The 24,809-nt window shown below is 47.4% G+C and overlaps 2 protein-coding genes across 17 annotated transcripts in view; both read right to left on the bottom strand.

Annotated features, from left to right (window-relative positions):
• CD22 (CD22 molecule) overlaps positions 1-12,419 on the bottom strand; it is a 33,722-nt gene extending 21,303 nt beyond the window's left edge. For 2 of the 3 annotated variants that reach the window (XM_074023175.1, XM_074023177.1), the window contains exons 1-3: positions 12,249-12,419; positions 2,066-2,187; positions 786-827 (exon numbers count right to left, since the gene is read on the bottom strand). The gene's annotated coding sequence lies outside the window, so the exon portion shown is untranslated. The remainder of the gene's footprint in view (positions 1-785; positions 828-2,065; positions 2,188-12,248) is intronic. The other variant, XM_074023176.1, reaches the window with a different exon arrangement.
• Positions 2,071-24,809, bottom strand: part of MAG (myelin associated glycoprotein) — a 37,171-nt gene continuing 14,432 nt past the window's right edge. For 8 of the 14 annotated variants that reach the window (XM_074023189.1, XM_065536462.1, XM_074023190.1 and 5 more), the window contains 4 exons: positions 21,608-21,895; positions 21,125-21,221; positions 19,753-19,852; positions 18,028-18,545 (listed from right to left, as the gene is read on the bottom strand). In XM_074023189.1, the coding sequence (XP_073879290.1) occupies positions 18,381-18,545; positions 19,753-19,852; positions 21,125-21,221; positions 21,608-21,895 (650 nt within the window). In that variant the 3' untranslated portion in view covers positions 18,028-18,380. Of the gene's footprint in view, positions 2,188-18,027; positions 18,546-19,435; positions 19,481-19,752; positions 19,853-21,124; positions 21,222-21,607; positions 21,896-24,809 lie in introns of those variants that run through there. The other 6 variants (XM_065536463.2, XM_074023193.1, XM_074023187.1 and 3 more) reach the window with 2 other exon arrangements.

Below are 24,809 nucleotides of genomic sequence, written 5' to 3'. Positions count from 1 at the left end.
AAGAGCTGAAATAAAAACCATAATGGATTGGCTCAATAGCAGAATGGAGAGTGTAGAAGAAAGAAGCAGTGAAACAAAACAGATAACAATTGAAATTACCCATTCTGAACAATGGAAAGAAAATAGATGAAAGGAAATGGAACAAAGCCTCAAGGACATGTGTAACTATAATAAAAGAAGATCTAACATTTTGTCATTGAAGTCCCAGAAGGGGAGGTAAAGGAGGGTGGGCCTTAAAAAAATTCCAAGAAGTATTGGCTGCAAATTGTCTTCATTTGACAACATACATGCACAATATATGTCTACAGATTCAAGAAGCTAAGTGCATCACAAACAGGATAAATCCAAAGAAATTCATGCCAAGTCACATCATAGTCAAACTTCTAAAAACAAGAGGCAGAGAAAATTCTTGAAAGCAACCACATAAAAATGACACATTACCTATACCAGAAAAACTGTTCAAATAACAGTGGGTTTCTCATCAAAAACTATGGAGTCCATAAGAAAGTGACACGATATTTTTCAGGTGCTCAGAGAACTGTCAATCTGGAATCAGTCCTGTATCTAGTGGAAATACCCTTCAGGAATGAAGGGGAAATTGAGATATTCTCAAACGAAGGAAAACAAAGAGAATTTTTGTTCAACACAGGCCTACCCTAAAATTATGGCTAAAGGCAATTCCCTGAACAGAAAGGAAGTAATTTTTTTAAAAAAGAATCTTGGAATACCGGGATGGAAGAAAGAACACTTGTTGAATGCAAAAAAAGAACAAAAATGGTTTTTACCTGTTTCCTCACATCTTCCCTCTTCAGGGACTCTGGTAGCATCTGACAGTAAAAGGGAAAGTACAGTAAAGTCTCTGGTGACAGAGGCTTACCCTCCATTGCCACCCTCTGCCTCTGGAAGAGCAAACCTATGGGTAAATACAATAGACTCTTCTTTTCCTCTAGAGTTTTCTAAATTACGTTTGACACTCAAAGCAAAAACTATAACGCTGTCTAATTCTGTTCTCAGTGTATGTAGATAAAATATTTAAGCAATTATCCTATAAATGGGAAAGGAGAAAGGGTTGTAAAGGGAAGTAACTGGTAGAGTGTTGAAACCAGTAGACTCTGATAAATTATGTATGTTGTAATACCTAGAACAACCTATAAAAAAGCTATACAAAGTAATATACTCAAAAACACTACAGATAAATCAAAATGGAATTCTAAAAAACTGTTCAGGAACTCACTAGAAGCTGGAGAAAAGAAAAAAGAATCAAAGAAAACAAAAAATAAAATGACACGCATCAGCCTTAGCATATAAGTGATTACATTAAATGTAAATGGCCTAAATAAATGCTGTTTACAAGAAAATAGCTTGAAGGCTAGGTGCAATGGCCCACACCTATAGTCTCAGCACTTTGGGAGGCCAAAGTGGATGGATCACTTGAGGCCAGGAGTTCAAGACCAGCCTGGCAAACATGGCAAAACCCTGTCTCTACTAAAAGTACAAAAAAAATTTGCCAGGCATGGTGGTGCATGCCTGTAATCCCAGCTACTCGGGAGACTGAGGTGAGAGGATTGTTTGAACCTGGAAGGCAGAGGTTGCAGGGAACCAAGATCATACCATTGTACTCCAGCCTGGGTGACACAGCAAGACCCTGTCTCAAAATAATAATAATAATAATAATAACAACTTCAAATATAATGGAAATATACCATGCAAAAAGTAGTCAAAAGAAAGTAGGAGTGGCTATATTAATAACAGATAAAGTAGACTTCAGAGCAAAGAAAATTACCAAGGCCAGAGATGGACATTATATAATGTGGGAAAAGTCAATCCACCAAGAAGACATAACCATCCTAAATATGTATGCACCAAACAACAGAGCTGAAAAATATATGAAGTAAAACCCAGTAGAAATAAAAAGAGAAATAGGCAGCCGGGCTCACACCTGTAATCCCAGCACTGTGGGAGGCCAAGGTGGGTGCAGTCAGGAGTTTGAGACCAGCCTGGCCAGCGTGGTGAAACCTCATCTCTACTAAAAATACAAAAATTAGCTAGACATGGTGGTAAGCACCTGTAGTCCCAGCTACTTGGGAGGCTGAGTTAGAAGAATCACTTGAACTCAGAAGGTGGAGATTGCAGTAAGCTGAGATCGCACCATTGCACTCCAGCCTGGGTGACAGAGTGAGACTCCATCTGAAAAAAAAAAAAAAGAATAGGCAAATTCACAAACATAATTGGGAACTTCAATATTCTCTCTCAACAATAGAACAATCAAGCAGAAAATCAACAAGAATATATAAGAACGCAATGACACACCATCAACCAACAGCATCTAATTGACATTCATGGAATTATCTACCCAACAATAGCATAATACACCTTCTTTTCAAGCATCTATGGAATATATACCAAGATAAATCATATGCAAGGTCATGAAACAAACGTCAGACATTTGAAATAACTGAAATTACGGAGAGTATGTTCTATTACCACAATGGACTCAAATTAGATACCATAACAGAGAGTTAAAAGAAAAATCTTCAAGGCCGGGCGCGGTGGCTCACGCCTGTAATCCCAGCGCTTTGGGAGGCCGAGGTGGGCGGATCACAAGGTCAGGAGATCGAGACCACGGTGAAACCCCGTCTCTACTAAAAATACAAAAAATTAGCCGGGCGCGGTTGTGGGCGCCTGTAGTCCCAGCTACTCGGGAGGCTGAGGCAGGAGAATGGCGTGAACCCGGGAGGCGGAGCTTGCAGTGAGCCGAGATCGCGCCACTGCACTCCAGCCTGGGCGACAGAGCGAGACTCCGTCTCAAAAAAAAAAAAAAAAAAGAAAAATCTTCAAACACTTGGAAACTAAACAAAGCACTTCTAAATAATCCAAGGGCCAAAGAAGAAATCGCAAGTAAAATTTAAAAAATACATTGAATGGAATGAAAATGAAAATAGAACTTACCAAATTTTAGGAACCAACTAAAGCACAAGAGGGAAATTTATATCACTTTGGGAGGCCGAGGCAGGTGGATCATAAGATCAGGAGATCAAGACTATCCTGGCTAACACAGTGAAACCCTGTCTTTACTAAAAATACAAAAAATTAACCAGGTGTGGTTGCGGGTGCCTGTAGTCCCAGCTACTTGGGAGGCTGAGGCAGGAGAATGGCATGAATCCGGGAGGTAGAGCTTGCAGTGAGCCAAGATCGCGCCACTGCACTCCAGCCTGGGCGACAGTGCGAGACTCTGTCTCAAAAAAAAAAAAAAACAAAAAAAACCAAACAGGAAATGTCAAATCTATAATGTAAGATTTGATCTCAAGAAACTAGAAAAATAAGAGCACATTAAACCCAAAGCAAGCATAAGGAAGGATATGATAACGAAAAAGGGAGAAAGCAATGAAACTGGAAACAGAAAAATAATAGAGAAAAGAAAATATCTTTTCAGATCAACAAAGTTGGCAACCTCTAGCAAGACTGACAAAAAATAAAATAAAAACAGATTGCTAACATCAAGAATGAAATAGGGGATAGCACTACAGACCCTGCAGATATCAAAAAGATAATAAGGGAATACTATGAACAACTTTACACACATAAATTTGACAATTTAGATGAAATGGATTCTTCAAAAAGTACAAACTACCACAACTCACCCAATGTGAGTTAGATCATTTGAACAGCACTATAACTATTAGGTAATTTAAAATGAGAAAAATAAATCTTCAGACCTATATGTTTTCACTGGAGAATTCTGCTCAATGTTTAAAGAAGAATTTACACCATTCCATATAATCTCTTCTAGAAAATATTAGAGGGAATGCTTCCTAACCCTTTCTATGAAATTAGTATTAACATTAAACCAAAAAAGGAAAGTACAGAAAATAAAATTATAGGCCAGTATTTCTCATGAATATAGATACCAAATCCTTAACAAAATATAAGCAAATAGAATTCAGTAGTAGTCCAGGCATGATAGCTCACGCCTGTAATCCCAGCACTTTGGCAGGCTGAGGCGGGAGCATCACTTGAGGCCAGGAGTTTGAGACCAGCCTGGGCAAAATAGTGAAAGCCCTATCTCTACAAAAAGAAATGTTTTTTAATTAGCTGGGCATGGTGGCACGTGCCTGTAGTCCTAGCTACCTGAGAGGCTGGGAGGGAAAATGATTGCTTACACCTAGGAGTTTGAGTTTGCTGTGAGTCATGATTGCACCACGGCACTCCAGCATGGGTGACAGAGCAAGTCCTTATCTCAGAAAAGGAAAAAAAAAATCAACAATATATAAAAATAATTATACAGCATGACCAAGTGGGATTTATTCATTCCAGGGGTGCAAGGCTGGTCTAACAATTGAAAATCAATCAGTGTAATCTTCCATATTAACAGGATAAAGAAGAAAAATCACATGATCATATCCATTGCTGTGGAAAAAGCATTTGATAAAATGAAACACCCATTTATGATTTTAAAACTCTTTGAAAACTAGGAATAGAGGGGAAATTCCTTGACTTGATAACCTACAACTAACCTATAAAAACTACAGCTAGCATACTTAACTAACACTGCAGTCCTGAATACTTCTCCCCTAAGATCATAAACAAGACAAGGATGTTTACTGTCATCACTCCTATCAACATAATGCTGGAAGTTCTAGACAGTGCAATAAGATAAAGAAAGGCAATAAGAAGGACATAGATCTGAAAGGAGGAAAGAAAACTATCTGTATTTGCAGATGACATGATGGTCTAAGTAGAAAATTCCAAAGAACCAAAAAAAAAAAAAAACCAAAAAAAAAAACCACCTAAAAATAGTAAGTGAGTTTCACACATTTACAGAATACAAGATTAACACAAAGATTAGTCACATTTCTTTGTATTAACAATCAACATGTGGAAACCAAAATTTAAAATGCAATTCCATTTACAATGGCTAAAAAAATACTTAGATGTAAATTCAACAAAACACATATGACTTATATACTGAAAACTACAAAACACTGCTGAAAAAAGTCAAAGAATAGCTAAATAGAGAGACATACCATATTCATGGATTGGGAGACTAAACATAGTAAAGATATCAATTCTCCCAAAATTGATACACATACAGATTTAATGCAATTACTACCATAATCCCAGCAAGATTTTTTTATAGATATAGGCAAGATTATTCTAAAGTTTACATAGAAGGAACTAGAATAGGCCAGCCACTATGGTGGCTCATGCCTGTAATCCCAGCAGTTTGGGAAATCAAGGTGGGCAGATCACTTGAGGCCAGGAGTTTGAGACCAGCCAGGGCAGTATAATGAGACCCCATCTCTACAAAACAAAATTTTTAAACAATAAAATTTTTAAAAAGAGAACTTAAATTTTATTTTTTAATTTTAAATAAAATTTTTTTAAAAACAACAGTAAGAATATTGTTTTCTTACCTATGGGAGAAGCAAAAAATAGTAATAAAAAGAGCTAGAATGGAAACCATTTCTGAAACAGAAGAATAAAGGGGGAAGAACCACTATACTTGATATCAAGGTTTATTATAAAGTAATATACAGTAATCAAAACTGTGTGGCCCTGGTGAAGATATAGACACATCAATCCACTGAACAAACTAGAGAGCCCACAAATAGACCCACACAAATATGGCCAACTTGTTTTTAACAAAGGAGCAAAAACAATTCAATGGAGGAAAGACAGTCTTTTCAACAAATGATGGTAGAGTAATTGGACATCCATAGACAAAAACATGAACCTCAACCTAAACCTCATACTTTCTATAAAAGTTAATTCAGAGTGGATCATAGATTTTCATGTAAAATATTAAGCTATAAAACCTCCAGAAGGGCCGGGCACCATGGCTCACACCTGTCACCCCAGCACTTTGGGAGGCCAAGATGGATGGATCACCTGAAGCCAGGAGTTTGAGACCAGCCTGGCCAACATGGCGAGACCCTGTCTCTATTTAAAAATGCAAAAACAATTAGCCAGTTGTGGTGGTGCGTGCCTGTAGTCCCAGCTACTCAGGAGGCTGAGGCAGGAGGATCACTTGAACGCAGGAGGCGGAGGTTGCAGTGAGCTGAGATCATGCCACTGCACTCCAGTCTGGGCAACAGAGTGAAAATCTGTCTCAATTAAAAAGTAAAATAAAATAAATTGAAAAAGAAAACCTCTGGAAGATAACATAGGAGAAAATCTCTGAGACCTAAAGCTTGATGAAGCATTCTTAGACATGACACCAAAGGCATGATCCCTAAAAAAATCAATCCAACTTCATCAAAATTATGATTTTTTTTTGCTCTGTAAAAGACCTAGTTAAGAGAATGAAAAGACAAATTACAGACTCAGAGAAAATATTTGCAAACCACATATCTGACAAAGGACTCATATCTAGAACAAATATATAAAGAACTCTCAATTCAACATAGAAACGCCACATAAAAAAATCAGATAATCAATTAGAAGACTGGCAAAAGACATAAAGAGAAATTTCAGCCAAGGGGATATATGGATAGAAACTAATTATCTAAAAAGATATTCAACATCACTAGCCTTTAGACAGGTTAAGACCACGATGAGATATCACTACTACACATCTATAAGAACAGCTAAAATAAAAGATAGTATCAAATACTGGAGAGGATGTACAGAAACAAAATCATTTATATATTGCTAGTGTGAATATAAAATTGTCCAGCCACTCTGGGAAAAAGTCTCAAAACAGTTCCTCCAAAGATTAAGCATAGAATAACCATACACTCCTGCATCTCCACTCCTACGTATATAACCAAGAGAAATAAGAACATGTTCACCCAGAAACTTGAACACAAATGTTTACAGCAGCATTACTCATGAAAGCCAAAAAGTAGAAACAACCCACATGTCCATGAAGAGATGAATGAATAAAGAAAATATGGGAGGCCTAAACAATAAAATATTATTTGATAATAAAAAGGAATGAAGTACTGATAGATCCTACAACACGGATGAACTTTTTTTTTTTTTTCCCTGAGACCGAGTTTCATTCTTGTTGCCCAGGCTGGAGTGCAGTGGCGCCATCTTGGCTCACTGCAACCTCTGCCTCCTGGGTTCAAGCAATTCTCCTGCCTCAACCTTCTGAGCAACTGGGATTACAGGCATCCACCACCATGAACAGCTAATTTTTTGTATTATTAGTAGAGACCGGGTTTTACCATGTTGGCCAGGCTGGTCCTGAACTCCTGACCTCAGGTGATCCACTTGCCTTGGCCTCCCAAAGTGCTGGGATTACAGGCATGAGCCACGGTGCCTGGCCATGGATGAACTTTGAAAACATTAAGTGAAAGAAGCCAGTCACAAACTGTCACATATTGTATGATTCCATTCATGTGAAATATTCAGAAAAGGCAAATCTGTAGAGACAGAAATAGATATAGTGGTTGTGTAGGGCTGGGGTGGGGTGGGGAATGTGAGAGGAAATGAAGAGTGACTGCTAATGGATGTGAGATTATTTTGGGGGTGATGAAATGTTCTAAAACTGGTTGTGGTGAAGGTTGCATAACTCAGTGAATAGACTCAAAACCATTCAATTGGACATTTTATATGGGTGTGTTTTATGGTATGTGAATTGTATCTCAGCAAATCTGTTATGTATGTAGAATAAATGTAATATATAACAGCTTTATATACAGTGTGTGCATATATGTGTGTGTATGTATATTGTGTGTATATATATATAAAATAAAAATCACGCTGGGCGTGATGGCTCACACCTGTAATCCCAGCACTTTGGGAGGCTGAGGCAGGCGGATCACCAGAGGTCAGGAGTTTGAGACCAGCCTGGCCAACATGGCAAAACCCCATCTCTACTAAAAATACAAAAATTAGCAGGGCGTGGTGGTGTGCACCTGTAATCCCAGCTACTCAGGAAGCTGAGGCAGGAGAGTCACCTGAGCCGGGGAGGTGGAGGTTGCAGTGAGCCGAGATCTCACCACTGCACTCCAGCCTGGGCGACAGAGGGAGACTCTGTCTCTAAATAAACAAATAAATAAAAACCAATCCAATTAGAAAATAGGCAAAAGACATGATAGCCCATGTCCCTGAAGAAGGTATATAGAAGGCAAACAAGCACATGAAAAGATGTCCCACATCACCAGCCATTAGTGAAATGCAAATTGAAACCCATGACAAGATACCGCTTTAGAACAGCTAAAATTAAAAAACCAATAATGACAACAGCAAACACTGGTGAGGATGCTGTGAACTTGAATTGTTCACACATGACCGGTGGGAATGCAAAATGGTCCAGCTACTCTGGAAAACAGTTTGTCAGTTTCCTGAAAAACTAAACAAAATATACCTACCAGATGACCCAGCAATTGAATTGCACTCCTGGGCATTTTATCCCCAAGAAACAAAAACGTATGTCCACACAAAAACCTGCACACAATTAATTATTCACAGCAGCTTTATTTGTAATAGCCAAAAACTGGAAACAGGCCGGGCGCAGTGGCTCACACCTGTAATCCCAGCACTTTGGGAGGCTGAGGGCGATCACCTGAGGTCAGGAGTAATCCTAGCATTTTGCGAGGCCAAGGAGGGCGATCCCCTGAGGTCAGGAGTTCGAGACCAGCCTGGCCAACATGGTGAAATCCTGTCTGTGCTAAAAATACAAAATAAGCTGGGCGTAGTGGTACATGCCGGTAATCCCAGTGTAAAAAGTAAAGTAGAAGTTCCTCTTCAGAGACTCTCCTCCCCATCTAATTAAGAATAAATAGTAATTTCTCTTAGAAGCAAAATTTATTCAAAGATCTGTGCTAACATTCTTAAATATCTTCTAGCCGTAATAAAAAAATCAATGTACTTTATGTTCTTAACTCCCACAATTTAGCCTAAATACTTGCCCTAGCGTGCTTATACTAGTCCCAGAAAGCATTAGGTCATAGCCTGTTCCTCTTCCTTATGTAGAAATGTTTTTATCTTTCTCAGCATTCCACAAGTTACTTCCTCCTTCTTTTTGTTCTCCTCTGCCTTTGCCTCTTTTAAAAAGTTCTAAGTTGCTAGCCAATCAGGACAAATACAGAATGTGAGGTCCCGTTCCAGCCAATAGAAACCAGACGTAGCAATAAAGCAGCTGTGTCAAATTATAAACGACCCTGTCTCTTTTGTTCGGTGTACTTTTGGAGCAAAACCGCCAGCGAGTATACCCTTTCTGCAGAAAGTAAAAATAGCCTTGCTAAAGAAATTAAATTTATATTCAAGTGCTATTTCTTTACAGCACCAAAAAACAAGCATTTCTAACACAGGCTACTCAGGAGGTTGAGGCAGGAGAATTGCTTGAACCTGGGAGGCGGAGGTTGCAGTGAGCCGAGATAGCGCCATTGCACCCAGCCTGGGCAACAAGAGCGAGACTCCATCTCAAGAAAAAAAACAAAACAAAACCAAAAACTGGAAACAACCAATGCGTCCTTCACTAGGTGAGTGGCTTAACAGATTACGCTACATCCATGCCATGGAGTACTATGCAGCAATAAAAATGAGTGAGATATGAAGAGGATACAGGTAACAACTTGGACGATTCTGAAGAGCAGTACAGAGAGTGAAAAAGGCGTCTCTAAGGATCACATGTGTTACAACATTCTTTTTGTTTGTTTGTTTTTTGAGATGGAGTTTCGCCCTTGTCCCCCAGGTTGGAGTGCAGTGGCTCGATCTCAGCTCACCGCAACCTCTGCCTCTTGGGTTTAAGTGATTCTTCTGCCTCAGCCTCCCCAGTAGCTGCCTGACACCACGCCTGGCTAATTTTTGTATTTTAGTAGAGATGGGGTTTCACCATGTTGGCCAGGCTGGTCTCAAATTCCTGACCTCAAGTGATCCACCTGCCTTAGCCTCCCAAAGTGCTGGGATTACAGATGTGAGCCACCACGCCCAAGCGTAACATTCTCAAAATGACAGAATGATAGAGGTGGAGAAGATGAAAAGTTGCCAGGAGTTAGGGATGGTGGGGGAAAGTGTTTGACTATGAAGGGCGTAGCACAAGGGAGGTCTTTGTAGTAACAGAATAATTCTGTATCTGGACTGCAGTTGTCATTATATACATCCAGATGTGATAAAATGACAGAACTGTACACACATATTATACAAATGTCAAATTCCTGGTTTTGATACTGTCCTGAATGATTTAGTCGAAGTAACCATCAGGGGATGCTGGGTGAAGCACACACCAGACTTCTCTGTTCTATCTTTGCAACTTCTGTGAATCTATACTTACTTTTTTTAAAAAAAGAAATTTAAGACAGTCTCCCTCTGTCACCCAGGAAGGAGTGCAGTGGTGCGATCATAGCTCATTGCAGCCTTGAACTTGAGGTGGGCTCAAGCAATCCACCTGAGTAACTAGAACTACAGGCATCAGCCACCATACCCTGTTAATTTATGTTTTATTGTTTGTTGAGTCGGGATCTCTCTACATTGCCCATTCTGGTCTCCATCGCTTGGCCTCAAGCAATCCACTTCCTCGGCCTTCCAAGATGCTGAGATTACAGGTGCCAGTCACCGCACCTGGACATCAATTTTTATTTTCTTAATTCCAGCAATCTTAATGGGGGACTCCAGGCCAGGTGGCCAGGTCGCCAGGTCCCAAAGGTCTCAGGCAGGGGACCCTTTGGGACTTGAATTCCTGCTCCTCACCTAGAAGGAGTAGCTGAGGTTTCTGCTGGCCACGGCGCCAGGTGTGGCTCATAGTCTTGCTACAGGAGGGGATTGGACAATGGGTCTGTGGACGTGTCTTGATTTCCGGAGGCCAAGGGCTGCGTGGAGAGGGCAAGGGAGGAGGAGCACAACTGAGAATGCAGCCTCAGCGCTTTCACTCTTCCTCCCCGCCGTTCCTCCAAACAGGTCGTTGGTCTCCTTTTTTGGTGACTTGACTGTCACCCCCTTACCAGGGAAGCATTGAAAGCAGGCAATGAACAGAGTCCCTGAGAGCCCTGGGTGGCCACTCCCTGCCTGGCTGTGTCCCCCTCACCCCCCCCACCTCTGCCCAGGACGGTAAGATGGGAACAATGATAGTGCCTTCCTCACAGGGCTGGCGACAGCACACACAGGACACGCTCAGCAACCCGAACATCCCATGACAAGCATGTGGTAAACAGACGTAGGTTCCAGTCCCAGGTCTGCCATGTGTTTGCTGTGACATCTGTCGGTTTCCCCTCCCAGGGTGATAATAAGATTGCTGTTACGACTTCAGGGCTGTGCTGCGACAGGTCCCCAGTCCTTACAGCACTTTGCACGGTGGCTGCTATGGAACGGGCTCTCTGTGAAAGTGAGCCGTCATTATTCCAGACATTGTCAGGTACCCTGCTGACCCATCACTCCCTGCAGACATCAATTCACGCACCTCTGGCTACTCAGCCCCAGCCTGAGCTTCACAGAGAGACCCTTTGAGACGAAACTGTCATTTCCTTCCCGCTCCCCGGGCAGATCGTGCTCTAGGGTGGGAAGGGGTCTTTGGCTCAGCTGCCACCAGACTTCTCTGTTCTATCTTTGCAACTTCCTCTGATAATTATTTCAAAATTAAAAGAAAATTTTTTTAAAATTCGCGAGGTGAGGTTGTCACCTCCTGTTGAAGGAGCAGCCTGGAGTTGAGAGCGAGAAGAATGGGGATAGAAAGAGGCTTGGCTACTTCTCCTCTTTTTTTTTTTTTTTTTTTTGAGACCAAGACTTGCTCTGTCGCCCAGGCTGCAGTGCAATGGTGCAATCTTAGCTCACTGCAACCTCCACCTCCAGGATCCAAGCAATTCTCCTGCCTCAGCTTTCTGAGTAGCTGGGACTACAGGTGCGCACCACCACGCCTGGCAAATTTTTGCATTTTTAGTAGAGACAGGGTTTCACTATGTTGGCCAGGCTGGTCTCGAACTCCTGACCTTAGATGATCTGCCCACCTCGGCCTCCCAAAGTGGTAGAATTACAGGCATGAGCACCACAGTCGACCTTTTGTTTTCTTTTTTAGCGACCGAGTCTTACTCTGTTGCCCAGGCTGGCGTGCAGTGGTGCAATCACAGCTCACTGCAGACTCAAATTCCTGGGCTCAAATGGTCCTCCTGCTTCAGCCTCCTGAGTAGCTGGGACTACAGACATGCGCCACTGTGCCCAGCTTATTTTTAAGCATTTTTTTCCTACATACAATGTCTGCTATGTTGCCTAGGCTGGTCTTGAACTCCTAGAAAGCACTTCTCAGCAGTGCAGTGCATCTCCATCCCTGGCCAGTCGCAAGAGCCCAGCCCTGCATGATCACCCACCTGGGGAGGAGGCTCTGGAGTGGCCAGTGCCGCTGGGAGCTCTTTCATCAAGGAGGATAATGGAGCTGCCTGCCCCAGGCACCGTCCCAGGGACAGGGTGGGAGGCCGGCCAGGGATGGATCGGTCATCTCCGTCAGGAGTGACTCAGGAGGTTGGCAGACCGGGAGGGACAAAGAGACCCGTGTCATGACCATGGCCTGGTGCCTGGGTGTCCTCCCTCCCGCACATGGTGGCCCAGCCCTCCTGGCACGTGAGGCCATGAGACCTTCTCACCTCCCTTCCTGCCTGGCCAGCCCTCATCTCAGCATCTGCCCCCATCTCTCTGAGTCACTATGTCATGTGTTCTGATTCTTCCTCAGCTTGGCATTTCAGAGGGAGGGGGTGCCATCTGTCTTCCCTGTCCCTGAGGGCCTCCCTGGGCGTGAACTCGGCCGGAGTAGGTCACTCTTGCGTTCTGCACTGAACCTGCCCCTCGCGCTTTCTTCGACCTCTTAAGGAAGCAGCTGGAGTCACCTTTGACTCTTCAAGTGAGTCCTGCCACTTCCTCCTCCAAAATGGGTCCTGACCCCACTCCTCTCTCCATCTCCACTTCCTCTCTCTTGAACAATGGCCAGGGCCTCCCAGCCCTGTCCCTGCCTCCACTGATAGCCTGTGTTCACTGTCCACGCAGCTGCCAGTAGGCCTCTGAAGCCTCAAGCCCTCCATCACACCCTCTGAGCTCACTTTTCCAGCGGCTTCTCAACGTGCTCTTTGAAAGCCCAAGTTCCAGCTGGGCGCGATGGTTCACACTTGTAATCCCAGCACTTTGGCAGGCGGAGGCAGGCAGATAACTTGAGGTCAGAAGTTCGAGACCAGTCTGGCCAACATGATGAAACCCTGTGTCTATTAAAATACAAAACTTAGCCAGGCGTGGTGGTGCATGCCTGTAATCCCAGCTACTTGGGAGGCTGAGGCAGGTGAATCACTTGAACCCGGGAGGCAGAAGTGGCAGTGAGCTGAGATCACGCCACTGCACTCTAGCCTCAGCGACAGAGCAAGACTCCATCTCAAAAACAAAACAAAACTAGAATTAAATTCCATTGCTGGATGGGGTGGCTCACGTCTGTACTCCCAGCACTTTGGGAGGCTGAGGTGGGTGGATCACCTGAGGTCAGGAGTTCAAGACCAGCCTGGCCAACATGGTGAAACCCGGTCTCTACTAAAAATATAAAAATTAGACTGGCGTGGTGGTACATGCTTGTAATCCCAACTACTCAGGAGGCTGAGGCAGGAGAATCGCTTGAACCCGGGAGGCAGAGGCTGAAGTGAGCTGAGATTGTGCCACTGCACTCCAGCCTGGGCAACAGAGCGAGACTGTCTCAAAACAAACAAATAAACAAGCACCAGTCCTGCCTGTGGCCTACAAGACCCTGTGTGATCAAGCTTCCTTGGGCAACCACTCCACCTCCATCACTCCACTCAAGCATGCTTCTTTCCTTCTTGTTCCATGAACGTAACAAGTGCATTCTCGCCAGGAGTCTTTGCACTTGATTTTGGCCTTCCCTGGACCCACATTCCCCAGGAACCCACAGATCTCCCTCCCTCACTTCCTTCCGGTCTCAAGTCAAATGACTTCTCTTTCTGAAATGGCAGCCTGACCCAGCACAGCCTGACATTGCACCCCTCTGTGGTTCCTTCACTGTCAGAGGTCATGTGTTTGCTTGTCTTTCGGATCGTTGTCTGTCTCTTCTGCAGAACGTCAGCTCTGGGAGGCCAGAGAGTGATTTTTGGGGGGCACTGCTGTGACCCTGGGGCCCGGCATAGGCCTGGCACACAGAGGTGCTCAGTGAGCATGTGTTGAATTCTGGTGTTCTGGTGGGATCCAGGAGCTGGGTGGGGAAGTCTGAGAGAGTGAACTCGAACTCAGGTCCTACTTGTTTGTTTGTTTGTTTGTTTGTTTGTTTTTTGAGACAGGGTCTGACTCTGTTGCCCAGGCTGGAGTGCAATGTTTCAGTCTCGGCTCACTGCAAACTCCATCTCCTGGACTCAAACGATCCTCCCACTTTAGCCTCCCGCGTAGGTAGGACTACAGGCGCACGCCACCGTACCTGCCTAATTTTTGTATTTTTTGTAAAGACAGGGTCTTGATACGTTGCTGAGACTGGTCTCAAACTCCTGGGCTGAAGCCACCCACCAGCCTCAGCCTCCCAAAGTGCTGGGATTACAGGCATAAGCCACCGCGCCCGGCTCGGTCCTACACATTCACCATGGTTGAGTGCCAGTCCCTCCTAAGGGTGGTCTTTGTGTCAAATTCCTTCATTGTTTCCCAAACTTTAGAGGTTTGCCTACAACCTTCAGGACTTTTGTCCTGTCTATGAGTCACCTGCAACATGTTTATTGAATACATTTTAAAAATCAATTCAGTTGATTGATTTTTTTTTCTTATTTATTTATTTATTTATTTATTTTGACTTAGCCTCATGTGAAGCCGGTTTGGCATTCTGGTTTCCTGTTGTTCTGGCGCATACTAAATGAAGCATACACAGTAGCGTCACAGTGGCTCCCGGGGCCCTCAAGCTGCACTTTGGGCAGAGCGGGGTTACTCCCCGATCCCTGGTTATTGACAATGTTCTGCTCCTCTGGGCGAAGTCCTCCCAGGCCAGACCTGCTGGAGCCAGGATCTGTCGTCGGGGGACAGGTGTGTCAGGGCAGGGCTGGTGAGCATGTATGCAGCGGATCTGGAAGAGGCTTCCCTCCCGGCTGCCGAGAGGGCCCTGTGTATCCCCAGCCCCATCTCATGCCTCTCCGGCCTTGCTTCAGCTCCTCGAATTTTGCAGTTTTGCTAAATATGTTCCCACTTGGGGCCTTCACACATATGTGAGTTTCCTTCCATAGGGAAGCCTCCCCTGGCCCCTCAGACCTCAAGTCACACTTAGATTCTATGCTGTAAAACAGCGGTCCCCAACCTTTTTGGCACCAGGGATCGGTTTCATGGAAGACAATTTTTCCATGGACCTGAGAGTGGGGAGGGAGCTGGGGATGATTCAAGCACATTACATGTATTGTGCACTTGATTTCTATTATTATTACATTGTGATATACAATGAAGTAAGTCTACAACTCACCATCACGTAGAATCAGTGGGAGCCCTGAGCTTGTTTCCCTGCAACTAGACGGTCCCATCCGGGGCTGATGGGAGACAGTGACAGTTCATCAGGCATGATCTGTGAGTACGCAACCTAGATCCCTCGCATGCACCGTTCACGATAGGGATTGTGCTGCTACGAGAATCTAAAGCCGCTGCTGATCTGACAGGAGGCGGAGCTCAGGCGGTCATGCTTGCTCGCTGGCTGCTCACCTCCTGCTGTGCAGCCCAGTCACTAACAGGCCACAGACCAGTATCAGTGTGTGCAGTACAGCACTGGGGACCCCTGCTGTAAAAACTCTGAGCTACCCCTTGGGAGCAGGTGTCACAGTTGTGGTTTGATATGTGCATGAGATTCTTTCATGTCCTTCTCCCTGCAAGACTGTGAGCCCCGTGCGGAAAGGGCATGCACTCTGCCAGCTTGGACAGGCCCCACAGAGTGCCTCCCTTCCCACTGCCCACGGCCTGGCCCCCACCCATGTCTGCTTTCCTCCTGCATGTGGACTTCCCGTCCCAGCCAAGCAGCCCCATGTCACCTCCCCTCCAGACCTGGTTTGTTCATTCCTGCCTCTAGGCCTTTCTTTTGGTCTCTGTGCTGCGTCCTCTGCCTTCTTCAAAATGCAGGGAGAGGCGGGGCATGGTGGCTCACGCCTGTCATCCCAGCACTTTGGGAGGCCGAGTTGGGTGGATCACTTGAGGTCAGGGGTTCAAGACCAGCCTGGACAACATGGTGAAACCTCGTCTCTACTAAAAATACAAAAATTATCTGAGTGTGGTGGGCACCTGTAGTCCCAGCTACTCGGGAGGCTGAGGCAGAAGAATCGCTTGAATCTGGGAGGCAGAGGGTGCAGTGAGCCAAGATTGTGCCACTGAACTCTAGACTGGATGACAGAGTGAGACTCCATCTCAAAAAAAAAACAAAAAACAAAACAAAACAAAAACCAGGCAGAGCTGCCGTATAGGAAACCCTGCCCTCACTGCTGCAGCCCACGGCTTAACCTTACTGCTCCTCCAGCACCCGAGCTCTGTGAGCAGCCTTTGGTTCTCACCAACACAGCCGTGTAGCACAGCGTCGGAGTGTGGCCTCTGCAGCCAGTGGTTGGGGCTCAAATCTGGGCTCCACTGCTAACAGCTGGGGACCGCGGAACTGATATAACTTCTCCAGGCTTCAGCCGCTTGTTCTCAAACATGCACGTGCATCAGAATCCACCAAGGACTTCTCAAAACACAGATTCCTGGGCCCCACCCCAGGGTTTTTGATTCCTGAAGTCTGGGGTGGGGGCTGAAAATTCGCCTTTTTAGCAAGCTCCCTTGTGCTGCTGATGCTGCTGCCTAGGGACCACACTTTGAGAACCATTGTCTAGTTGTTAGGGAAGGTAAATGAGGTTAATGGAGATTAATTAACGCAAACTGGGTAGAATCATAGAAAGCGTTCAACAACTGTTAGTTACTAATCCCATTTACACGAGACACTCTGGCCCTTTTTTACTTCCTGACAGGTATTATAGAAAAAGTGCAATTGATACAAAAATTAGCTGGGCGTGGTGGCAGGTGCCTGTGATCTCAGCTACTCGGGAGGCTGAGGCAGGAGAATCGCTTGAACCCAGGAGGCAGAGGTTGCAGTGAGCCGAGATCGCACTACTGCACTCCAGCTTGGGCGATAGAGCGAGACTCCATCAAAAAAAAAAAAAGAAAGGAGAAAGAACGAAAGAGAGAAAGAAAGAAAGAAAGAAAGAAAGAAAGAAAGAAAGAAAGAAAGAAAAAGAAAGAAAGAAAGAAAGAGAAAGAAAGAAAGAAAGAAGGAAAGAAAAGAAAAGAGAAAAGAAAAGAGAAAGAGAAAAGAAGGAAGGAAGGAAGGAAAGAAAGGAAAAGAAAGAGAGAAAGGAAGGAAGGAAGGAAGGAAGGAAGGAAGGAAGGAAGGAAGAGAAAAGAGTGCATTTGAATCAGAAGAATTGACCCCAGGGCCTGGCCACACCATTTCTGAGCTCCGGGACCCCGGGGAAAGTCACCTAGTTTCCCTAAGTCTCAGCGTTCTCATTGTCACAGAGTTGTCCTCGGAGACCCTTCTCAGGATAGCCTGAGCCTCTGGAAAGTGCTTGGTATACAGCTGGTGCTTAATTAATGTTTCTTGAACTGAATGTAGGGATGTGTAAAATTTGCTGACACTGCAAATTGCAGCATGAATATGAGAGATGGGGGTGAAACCAACATGGGCTCGTGAGACCTACATCTGCGGCTCACACTCCAAGCTGCAGGGACCAGGAGGTAATCTCAGTGTAAGAAGCCGGCCAGGTGTGGGACAATAGGGAGTGGTGGGGACTGTGGCCAATGCACAGGACCCTCCCTTTCAGCAAGCCATGGCCACGTGCAAGTGCAAGCCTGGTGCTGTCAACTGATCTGACTGCAACAGAAACCAGCATGAGGATTTTTATGTGAAATCACCCAGAAGTCAAACCAGACCCAGCCCGCAGCTACCAGCTCAGAGTGGGAGCAACTTAATGGCCACTGACCCTGGGTTCAAGGCTAAAATCCCTAGGCCCTTGCCTGCACACCAGGCTCAGCCGAGGGCAAGGAGAAATTCTGTCATCGTTCTGTAGACGGTGGGATGGCAGACTGCCCAAAGACGGGTCAGAAAGCATCAGGATCTAGACTGGCTTTAGCTTCGGGGCATTTATTTCATGTCCCTTTTGTACAGGCCCTGGGGCCAGGTGTCGGGGCAGGAGACCAGGCAGGAAGTAGCAATAAATAACACGGACAGACAGAGCTCCTCTCCGGACAGATGAGGGTAAAGGTGGTTGGAGAGGAGCCGTAATGAGGGCGTGGGGGTGTTGGCAGGGAGGGGCAGCTGGGAAGGAGGGGGAGGTCAGGTCCCCAGGACCTCACTGTCACCTGCCTCATTCCCCTCCTGCCCCAGCCCCCGCTACTTTTGGGAGGAAGGGAGCCCGCAGCCAGTGGGGGCCAGCGAGGGTCCTGAGGGGGGTCAGCCACATGGGCTGCCCCCAGCTCCTTCACTTGACCCGGATTTCAGCATACTCAGCTAGCTCCTCCGTCAGTGTGTAGCTGTCCTTGGTGGGCCGTTTCCCCAGGTCCGAGTGAGAATAGCTCAGGTCCAGCTCTGGGGGTTCTCCCCGAAGGCCCAGCAGCCTCCTCTCAGATCCCAGGCGCCTCTCGCTCTAGGAGGGGAAATCACCCATTAGCAGGGTCCTGCTCCCTGCCTTTTCCCCATGCAGAGGCCAGAGTATTTGCACCCTCAGAGCTCCTGAGTTCCGTACCAAGTAAATCCCTGTGTCAACCTCCTTTCTCAAGGACCGCAGGCCCAGCAGGCCCAGCGGTCACCAGGTCCCACTCTGGAGCTTCTGCCAGTGTTAATCATTGCTGAGCTTGAAATCTGCCTACAAATTCAGTCTATCCAGGAAGCTTTCTTCTTCTTTTTCTTCTTCTTCTTTTTTTTTTTTTTTTTTTTTTTTTTTGAGACCCAGGCTGGATTGCAATGGCTCAATCTCGGCTCACTGCAACCTCCACCTCTGGGGTTCAAGCGATTCTCCTGCCTCAGCCTCCCGAGTAGCTGGGATTACAGGAGCCCGCCAACACGCCTGGCTAATTTTTTGTATTTTTAGTAGAGATGGGGTTTCACCATGTTGGCCTGGCTGGTCTCGAACTCCTGACCTCAAGTGATCCAACCGCCTCAGCTTCTCAAAGTGCTGGGAAGCCACCTAGTCAGGACCCCATCTTTCCAAATTCCTGGAAATACCTGGTTTGGTACGTATCCCCCATGTTTAGATCCGGCATGGGTTCCCCCTCCATCTGGGAGGTCCTGCAAGTGACACGTGGGTTCCCCTCATGCTTCCCACCCCCCAGTCACAGGAATTTGGACACATAGGACGGGGGCCACAGACAGAAGGGAGCTGCAACAGGAGAGACTAGACAAGGCCAGCACCGCCGGGCAGGCCCAAACTTCACCAGAGACCACCTTGACACCTGACAGGGACACACGGACATGCACGCCAACCCCAGGGCCCAAGGAGGGCCCAGAGGAGGGCACACTGAGGCCCCCGGAACCTACCTCCTGGGGCGCTCAGTGAGAATCCAGGGTAGAGACCTCTTTGGACTATTGGAGAAGGAAATGCAGTCACAGACGCAGGCAGGAGGAGGGAGGGGTTCCTTGGGCCCCACGTCCCATCGCCCCCTACAGAGCTTCAGCCTGGGCACCTCCTCCCCAGCCTCCAGGTCCAACCCAGCCCTGGAATGTCCTTCCTCTCCTCCTCTGAGAGGCCACCCCACTCCCCTGCCCCTTGGCCTCACAGGCCCCTCCCAGGCCCTCGGTGATCCTGGTATCCAGGTTCCCAGGCCAGCCTGGCGCTGCAGGGCTCCGGTCCTTACCTCGTACTTCTCTGGTGCCCCCGAGATGCGGAAGTCGCTGCTGAACAGGACGGCAGGGCTGTCCCCTGCCGAGAAGCTGGGGCTCTCTGTCACGTTCTTTCTGTAGGGCGGGACTCGTCAGACCTCCCTCTGCCCTCCCTTTCTGCACCCCCATGTGTTTTAGGAGTTCGGCTCAGGGGACCTTAGAGTTCTCCCACCCATCTCTAAGATGTGGCAAGCAGCCCTTTCAGAACCAGCCTCTCCTGCCCATACAGCCCATCCTTCCCACCTCTGCGGCCCCTGCCTGGCTGGGGATGAGCCACCTGGCCGCTGGGCTCTGCTGTTTTTCAGGACCCCCGTCTGGATTCTCCAGGTTCCCCCTCATAGGCTCTGGGTCTGTCTGCCCCTCTTGCCGCCAGGATGTGGAGCAGAGAGGTGAATTTATTTCTCAGGACAGCTGATGTGTGTACACCACAAGGAAGAAACACAGCTGCAGTTCAGTTGGGCCAGGTAGCTGTGGTTTGGGGCTGGAGAGGTTTTCTGTCTGTTTATTTGTTTGCTTGTTTGTTTGTTTTTAGAGACAGGGTCTCTCTTTGTCACCTAGACTGGAGTACAGTGGTGAAATCATAGCTCACTACAGCCTCAACCTCCCAGGCTCAAGCGATCTTCCCTCCTCAGCCTCTGGAGTAGCTGGGACCACAGGCCCGTGCCACTATGCCTAGCTAATTTTTTCATTTTTTTGTAGATGGGGTCTCCCTATGTTGCCCAGGCAGGCCTCTAATTCCTGAGCTCAAGCAATCCTTCCACCTCAGCCTCCCAAGTAGCTGGGACTACAGGTGTGTGCCACCATGCCTGGCTAATCAAAAAAAAATTTTTTTTAGAGATGTGGTCTTGCTGTGTTGCCCAGGCTGGTGTCAGATTCCTGGCCTCAAGCAATCCTTCCGCCTTGGCCTCCTAAAGTGTGGGATAACAGGTGTGAGCCAATGCACCCAGCCAAGGCATATATTTTTTGCCACAGATGTGTGTAATCTTTGGGGCTTCTGGCGTCAAGTGGACCTGCTGTTGTGGCTGTAGGGGGTACCTGGGCTTTCCCCACCACACTGGAGTGTGTAGCGGAGAGTTACTGGAGATAGGGAGGCCGTCAAAATAGAATGTGGGGAAACAGGCCTCAAATGATGTGTGTAAAGGGCTCAGCCCAGGCCCTGGTGTGCCCCTGACCAACAGGGGCTGGACTTAACAGGAACCCTCTCTCCTCTGTCCCGCTGAACATCCCAGAGCAGAATCTGCCTTCTCTACACTTAGGGTGCTGCCTTCCCCCGCCCACTCCAGGCCTCCATCTCCCACCAGGTCCCCTTTTTGGATCATCCCCAGATCAGCCCCGGCTGGCACTCACTTCCTGCGTGTCTGGGTAATGTAGCAGACGATGGCAATCAGGATGGCAAAGGCGACCACAGCGCCCACAGGCCCGATCTTGGCCCACATCAGTCGATCTGAGGACAGAGAAGACCCAGGCGCCCTTAGGGCTATGGGTGGTGGTGACAACACCTGAGAACTTTGGAGACGTGCTGGGGTGACAGTCAATGTATTCACGCAGCCGGGGCATCCTTGCACTGACTGACTGGCACGGAGGCTCCTGGCGCCAGGGCAATCCCTTTTGTGCTGGAGAGGCCCTGGGGAAGGGCTCATACCGCCAAGGTCAGAGCAAACTCGGGGCAAACTCAGGGCGGCTTCTCCTCTCCACCCGGAAAGGGAGAATTTGACCTTTTTCTCAATCTGCATAGCCCATGCTCTGTGGCTGTTGGTCAGCCTTGGGAGCTTGGATCCAAGAGGAGCCCGCTGCCTCCTGTGGCTCCCACCCCAAGTCCATGCCACTCACGGGCTCCCTGGAAGGGCAGCTCCAGGCTCTTGGCGCCATAGAGGTTCCTCGCGGTGCAGATGACGCGGGGCGGGGCCTGGGCCTGCCCCCGCAGCGTGAGGATGCTGGTGAGCACCAGGCCGCTGCGCTCGGAGTACACGAACTCCCGCTCGCTCTCGTTCACGGTCACATTGCGCGACGGCAGCTCAAAGGCCACGGATGGCTCCGGGTTGGACTTCACCACGCACAGGCACTGCACCGTGTCTCGGGCTGCCGCGCAGTGGGACTCCAGGAGGAGCACAGGAGCGACTGCAGAGGCAAAATCAGGACTGAAGGTGGCCAGGAACCAACGAGGCCCGGCCCGGGAGACTCCTTGGCTCAAGGCAAGGCCAGCGTGGCCAAGGATGGGGGCGGTAGCTTCAAGTAGAGCCCTCCAATTTCCCCCTCCTTTTTTCTCTGTCCTGACTGAGAGTGCCTTGACCTCACTACGACCCTGCCGGCTGCCTGTTTTCACTGCAAGCTTCACTAACCCACGCCAGGGGCCTTGAACATTCCCAGGCACTGATAAAGGTGTTTAGATTGTTGCTCAAAACACTAAAAGAGGTCGAGCACGGTGGGTCACAGCTGTAATCCTAGCACTTTGTGAGGCCGAAAAGTGGATGGATCACCTGAGGTCAGGAGTTCGAGATCCCGGCCAAGATAGTGAAACCCTGTCTCTACTAAAAACACAAAATTAGCCAAGTGTGGTGGTGCACACCTGTAGTCCCAGCTACTCGGGAGGCTGAGGCAGGAGAATCATTTGAGCCTGGGAGGCAGAGGTTGTAGTGAGCTGGGATCTCGCCACTGCACTCCAGCCTGGGTGATAGAATGAGACGCTGTCTCAAAAAAACCCCAAACAACAACAACAAAAATGAAAGAATGAAAGAAACCAGCCCCAGCCCTGGGCCAAATTCCTTAAACCCTCATGTAAACCCATACCCTGACCCTCACAGACATGTCTGGGTAGAACCTCCCTTTCTCTCACTGTAGCACCGTGCCAGTTCCCCTCCCAAATGCTTTGGACTGGTGATCACCTGGTGTTTAGTGCCTCTCTCTTTGGAATCCCAAGTGGCCTCATTTCAGGATGGTTTGGGGTGCTCTCTTGGGGCGATTCTTCTGGTGCCGCTTTTGAGGCGACTCTAGCCTCAGGTTCGGCCTGGACGGAGCACTATGTCACAGGGATGGGCTGTTTCTCCTGGGCCCTGGCTCTTTCACTCTCTCTAACCTCATTCACTTTGAAATACATAAATCAGATCACAGCACTCTGCTCAAAACCCTCCTTCTGTTGCTCCGCGATTCACCTAAAATACAAATCCTTTATTTTTTATCGTTTTGAGACAGGGTCTGGCCCTGTCGCCCAGGCTGAAGTGCAGTGGCAGTACTATAGCTCATTTGCACTCCTGGCCTCTAGCGATCCTCCCGCCTCAGCCTCCCAAAGTGCTGGGATTACAGGCATGAGCCACTGCACCCAGCCACATTCGACCACTTTTGACATGCAGAAAAAATTTCACATAGTTCAATGTAGTATATACAGCAAAAAGTACGAATATTCACCCTAAATGAAATCAGTACAGATTGCAGACAGCCTTGTGTTCTTTAGGGCAGATTTTGCCGTCAAATCAGGGTGTTGCCAAAATTGCAAAAAGCCTTTTGATTTTAAAGCTTTATGTTCAGAACTGCAGAGGACGGTAAATCCATCTTACTCATGACAGTTACTGGAGGGTTTTTGTTTGTTTTTGTAGAGACAGGGTCTTGCTATGTTCCCCACGCTGGTCTTGAACTCCTGAGCTCAAGCAATCTTCCTGCCTTGGCCTCCCAAAGTGCTGGGATTATAAGGTGCAAGCCACTGTGCCCAGCCCAAAATACAAAGTCTTTCATCTACAAGGTCCCTCAGGCCCTGCCTGACCACATGCTCTCTCCTTCCTTCCCCTGGCTTAGTCCTTTCCAGCCACACCGGTTCCTTGCTGTGTCTCAAAATCGTGGAGCTTTCTGCCACTCCAGGATCTGTGTGTTTCTCCCTCAACCTGGAACACTTCCATCAATTGCCTGTGGAACGCCCTCCCTCGCTCCACATTGGCCTCTACCCACGCGGCATCTCCTTCTCTCACCACGCAGGGAAGCTGCACCTCGCTCCATGCATCATTCACTCCCTGCCTAACTCAGCTCTCCTCTGCAGCACTAACCCTCCCTGCATCACACGCTGATATAAGGGGCCCCCTGTTTTCATCAAGACAGGGGCTTGCTCCATCTCCACTCTGGGCCTCACACGTAGAAGGGAGGAACTATGGAAATCTCCCAGCCCCTGGTCTCCCCAGACCCTTGGGGCTCACAAGGTTCAGACTATCCCTTCCTTTCTGGCTTCCAGCCTCTGCTCCTTCCTTTCAGTCCCTGCTGCAGATGCCCCCTACTTCCTCCCCTAAAGCCCCCTTGAACCCTGGCCCCCCCTCACCCATGGGATTCCCTTCTGCCACTAGCACCAAACACCACCCTCCACCCAAAGTCACTTGGTTGAGCTTTGCTTTGCTGCCACTGGATTACAAAAATAGTACTGGTAGGCTTTTTTTTTTCATTTTCAAAAATAGGAAATTATTATTATTATTATTATTATTATTATTATTACTATGATTTTTTGAGACGGAGTCTCTCTCTGTCGCCCAGGCTGGAGTACAGCGGCGCGATCTCGGCTCATGGCAACCTCTGTCTTCCAGGTTCAAGTGACTGTCCCGCCTCAGCCTCTTCAGTAGCTGGGACTACACGGGCGTGGTGATGCCCGGCTAATTTTTGTACCAAAATACGAAACTGTTTCCCAGCACCGAATGCTGCTTTTTAAACTATGTTCTCTTTCTCGGCCGGAGAGTCCAGCACCCTCCTTGGCTTGCTCTAGACTGAGCACGGGTTCTCAGTGAGTTCTTACCAAAACCCACTTCCACACAGGCAAGAGACCCTTGGCTCACCTACCCCACCTATTTTCAATTTCCAGCAAAAAGAATGTGCGGGTAATGGTGGTGAGAGTCATACGGGCACACGGATTCACGGCAGGGATGGGAACCTCTGTGCATACGTCTCTAAGTCTACTAAATAAAAAGTCCTCTTCGGGCAGAGATGCAATATGCTTGCTATAGCGTTAACCAGCTAACACACCATAGAGTACATTAATAACAGCGAACCTGAATGGACAGACTTA

The sequence above is a fragment of the Macaca fascicularis genome, chromosome 19 (assembly GCF_037993035.2).
Source record: "Macaca fascicularis isolate 582-1 chromosome 19, T2T-MFA8v1.1".
In the NCBI taxonomy this organism is placed as follows: Eukaryota; Metazoa; Chordata; class Mammalia; order Primates; family Cercopithecidae; genus Macaca; species Macaca fascicularis.
The sequence above is the reverse complement of the archived record's forward strand: the minus strand, read 5'-3'. Positions and strand labels throughout refer to the sequence as shown.